General features: G+C 39.1%; 1 protein-coding gene across 4 annotated transcripts in view; it reads left to right on the forward strand.

The window, feature by feature from the left end:
• Positions 1 to 3,933, forward strand: part of ppox (protoporphyrinogen oxidase) — a 62,044-nt gene that overhangs the window by 9,445 nt on the left and 48,666 nt on the right. For all 4 annotated transcript variants that reach the window (XM_050045818.1, XM_050045819.1, XM_050045820.1 and 1 more), the window contains one exon: positions 2,262 to 2,377. In XM_050045818.1, coding sequence (XP_049901775.1) covers positions 2,262 to 2,377 — 116 coding nt within the window. The remainder of the gene's footprint in view (positions 1 to 2,261; positions 2,378 to 3,933) is intronic.

Here is a 3,933-nt window from a genome sequence, read left to right on the forward strand (position 1 = left end):
GGGTCCCCCGGCAGACTAGGTCTAAGTCAGCCTAACTAGGGGCTGGTACAAGGCAAGCCTGAGCCAGCCCTAACTATAAGCTTTATCAAAGAGGAAAGTCTTAAGTCTAGTCTTAAATGTGGAGACGGTGTCTGCCTCCCGGACCATAACAGGAAGATGATTCCACAGGAGAGGAGCCTGACAGCTGAGGGCTCTGGATCCTGATCTACTTATGGTAACTTTAGGGACCACGAGTAACCCTGCATTCTCAGAGTGCAGTGTTCTGGTGGGATAATATGGCACTATGAGCTCTCTAAGATATGACAGAGCCTGACTATTTAGAGCTTTATAAGTTAACAGTAGGATTTTAAATTCAATTCTGGATTTTACAGGGAGCCAGTGCAGAGAAGCTAAAACAGGAGAAATATGATCTTGTTTCTTAGTTCCTGTCAGTACACATGATGCTGCATTCTGAATTAGCTGGAGAGTTTTTAAAGACTTATTAGAGCTACCTGATAATAGGGAGTTACAGTAATCCAGTCTAGAGGTTACAAAAGCGTGGACCAATTTTTCTGCATCTTTTCGGGTCAGGATAGGCCTAATTTTCGCAATATTACGCAGATGAAAAAATGCAGTCCAGTTGTTTTAAATGAAAATTAAAAGACAAATCTTGATCAAATATTACTCCGAGGTTTCTTACGATAGTGCTAGAGGCCAGAGCAATGCCATCTAGAGAAATTATGTCATCAGATAAAGAGTCTCTGAGTTGTTTGGGGCCAAGAACAATAACTTCAGTTTTGTCTGAATTTAACAAAAGGAAATTGGTGCTCATCCAGGTTTTTATGCCTTTAAGGCAGTTATGAAGTTTTTTAATTGATTAGTTTCTTCTGGCTTCATTGATAAATACAACTGTGTATCATCCGCATAACAATGGAAATTTACAGAGTGAATTCTAATGATGTTACCTAAAGGAAGCATATATAGAGTAAATAGGATTGGTCCGAGCACAGAACCTTGCGGAACTCCATAACAAACTTTGGTACGTAAGGATGATTCATTATGAACATCAACAAACTGAAAACGATCAGATAAATAAGATTTAAACCAGCTCAGTGCAGAACCTTTTAGGCCAATTAAGTGATCCAGTCTCTGCAGTAGAATTTGATGGTCAATTGTGTCAAACGCCGCACTAAGATCTAATAAAACAAGTACAGAGACAAGTCCTTTGTCTGAAGCAATCAGAAGGTCATTTGTAATTTTAACTAGTGCTGTCTCAGTGCTATGATGCACTCTAAATCCTGACTGAAATTCCTCAAATAAATTATTATCATGGAGAAAATCACACAGCTGGTCTGCGACTACTTTCTCAAGGATCTTTGACATAAAGGGAAGATTAGATATTGGTCTATAGTTGGCTAACACCTCTGGATCCAGGGTGGGCTTTTTTAGTAGAGGTTTAATTACAGCTACCTTAAAAGACTGTGGTACATAGCCTGTTAATAAAGATATATTGATCATGTCTAATAGGTGAGTGTTAACTAAAGGTAAGACTTCCTTAAGTAGCCTAGTTGGGATGGGGTGTAAAAGACATGTTGATGATTTAGATGAAGAAATCACTGCGGTCAGTTGTTGAGGAGATATCGGGGAGAAGCAATCTAAATATATATTAGGTCTTGTGACTGTGTTTGCTGTGGTTGAGGGCAGATACGTACTATCTGAGGACAGGAGGTCATGAATTTTGCCTCTAATAGTTAGAATTTTGTCATTAAAAAAGCTCATAAAATCATTACTGCTAAGGGCTAAAGGAATACAAGGCTCAATAGAGCTGTGACTCTGACTTAACACTGTAGACTCAGTAGATTTGAAAGGTAATATTAAAAAAAAAAAAAAATCTTCAAATCAGGACTATATCTCTGTATATTGCACATTTTTTAAATACTACCTACTGTGAACCTCTACTCATTTCTTACACACTTTTGCACATTTGTGCGCAAACTACTTTTTCTAAGAATTGCACAGCTCTTTTATTTTAAAGGATAGCTTCTGCATTTTTTAACCTGGACCCCATTTTCCCATATATTTGTGTCTAAGACACACACAGTTTTTGAAGCATGTACTTGAAGTGTACATTGTGCAGCTGTATTATAGAAGTATTAGATTGGGACTCGGTATTGGCAGATATTCATTATTGGGAATGGTGGCAAAAAAAACTTGATCAGGACATCCCTAATTCAGAATGATTGTATTATTAAAAAGTATAATCTGTGTGTGTTTGTATGTAGGTGGATGACCTGGGTCTGGGCGGGGAGATCCTGCCAGTCACCTACAGCCATGTTGCCTCCAAGAACAGATATCTGTATGTCAACAGACAGCTCCATAGGATGCCTTCAGGAATCAGGTAGGATTGGTCAAAATAGAAAGCTATTTATGTTAAGAGAATTTGGCATAAATAAAGATCATACTCATTACAGCTTATGTTGTGTGGCTAAATAACTGCTGTTCAAATCGGTACAATTTTTCATTCTAGTGGGAATCCTACATGTCCAAATGGTAAATGGACTGCATTTGTATAGCGCTTTGCTAGTCTTCCAACCACTCAAAGTGCTTTTACACTACATGTCACTTTTCACCCATTCACACACACAGTAACACACTGGTGGCCGTGGCTATCATGCGTGGTGCCACCGGCTTCTCAGTAACCATTCACACGCTCTCAGACACCCACCAACAGCCATCAGGAGCAATTCGGGGTTCAGTATCTTGCCCCAGGATACTTCGACATGTGAACTGGAGGAGCTGGGAATCGAACCACCAATCTTCCTAGGATGGTACTTCAGGTGGCGGACTCTACACATGGTCGTGAAAACAAATCCATATACTGCATAATCACGCACAAATACATATTCAACTTTGTAAATACCACAGCTGCTCTTTTTGCCAGCATGTGACATACTGACTTTTTTTTATTTTTTTTTAATATTTTTTATTTGGAAATGCAAACAAGTACAAAATACAGTAAGTATATACTTAGAATGATATTTCCATTTTTTCTTTTCTCCCACTCCAAACGAACAACTCACCCACCTGAACCTGGAGAGCACCCATCTAGAGAAGCACAAAAAATAGAGTATATGTATACAGACAAGCAAATAAGTACATGTGCCCACACAAAGTACATACACTTACATAAACATACACAGACACATGAGAGGCCACAATTAGCCACGCACACCGCCACCATGCTTATGCTTATTCACTACTGTCCGGTCATACAAGCCTGCACCAGTCCAAGAGTAGTATAAGTTCACTGTATTGTACATAGTAATCAGTAATAAGTCGAAAATAAGTGGTGTAAGAAAGAAATCACAGCAGAGGATATGGGAAGGAGAAGAAAATAAATAAATAGATACACTTAACCAGTTCTATTTGTAAGAGCCAAAATATATATTTTGCTTATGTTTATTGTTTATTTGTATGTATGCACAGGTATGTCACATCCGGTGGTTGACACATGGGTGTGGTTTAAGTTATTTAACTGGGCATTTAAATCCCTGGTGGGAATGGAGACAATAGGGTTGAGTGAGCTCTGATATTTTCTGTTGACCGTCACGTCGGATCACTGCATTGTAAGTCTTCTTTCGTTTGCAAAATAAAACTTATACAACTGTCAAGTGGACTGATGCAAAGAAGGAACGAGTCACAGATGCGAGCTCACTTAAGCCTCTCAGCGGCTTTTTTATTGATAGCAGTCTCTACAATTTGTCAACAGAAAATTAGCCGCATCTAGGACACACCTGAATGGACCGGACTCCATGGATTGATCGCATGGAAGCACGGATGGATTGGATCTCGGAGTTTTGGAGTGAATGGACATTGTGATAATTTGGACTCTCTCTGTTGACAGAGTAGTTCTACACAATGTTAAACGTGGCACATAACACACGATCAAGTTGT

This window comes from Epinephelus moara, chromosome 6, assembly GCF_006386435.1.
Source record: "Epinephelus moara isolate mb chromosome 6, YSFRI_EMoa_1.0, whole genome shotgun sequence".
Taxonomy (NCBI): Eukaryota; Metazoa; Chordata; class Actinopteri; order Perciformes; family Serranidae; genus Epinephelus; species Epinephelus moara.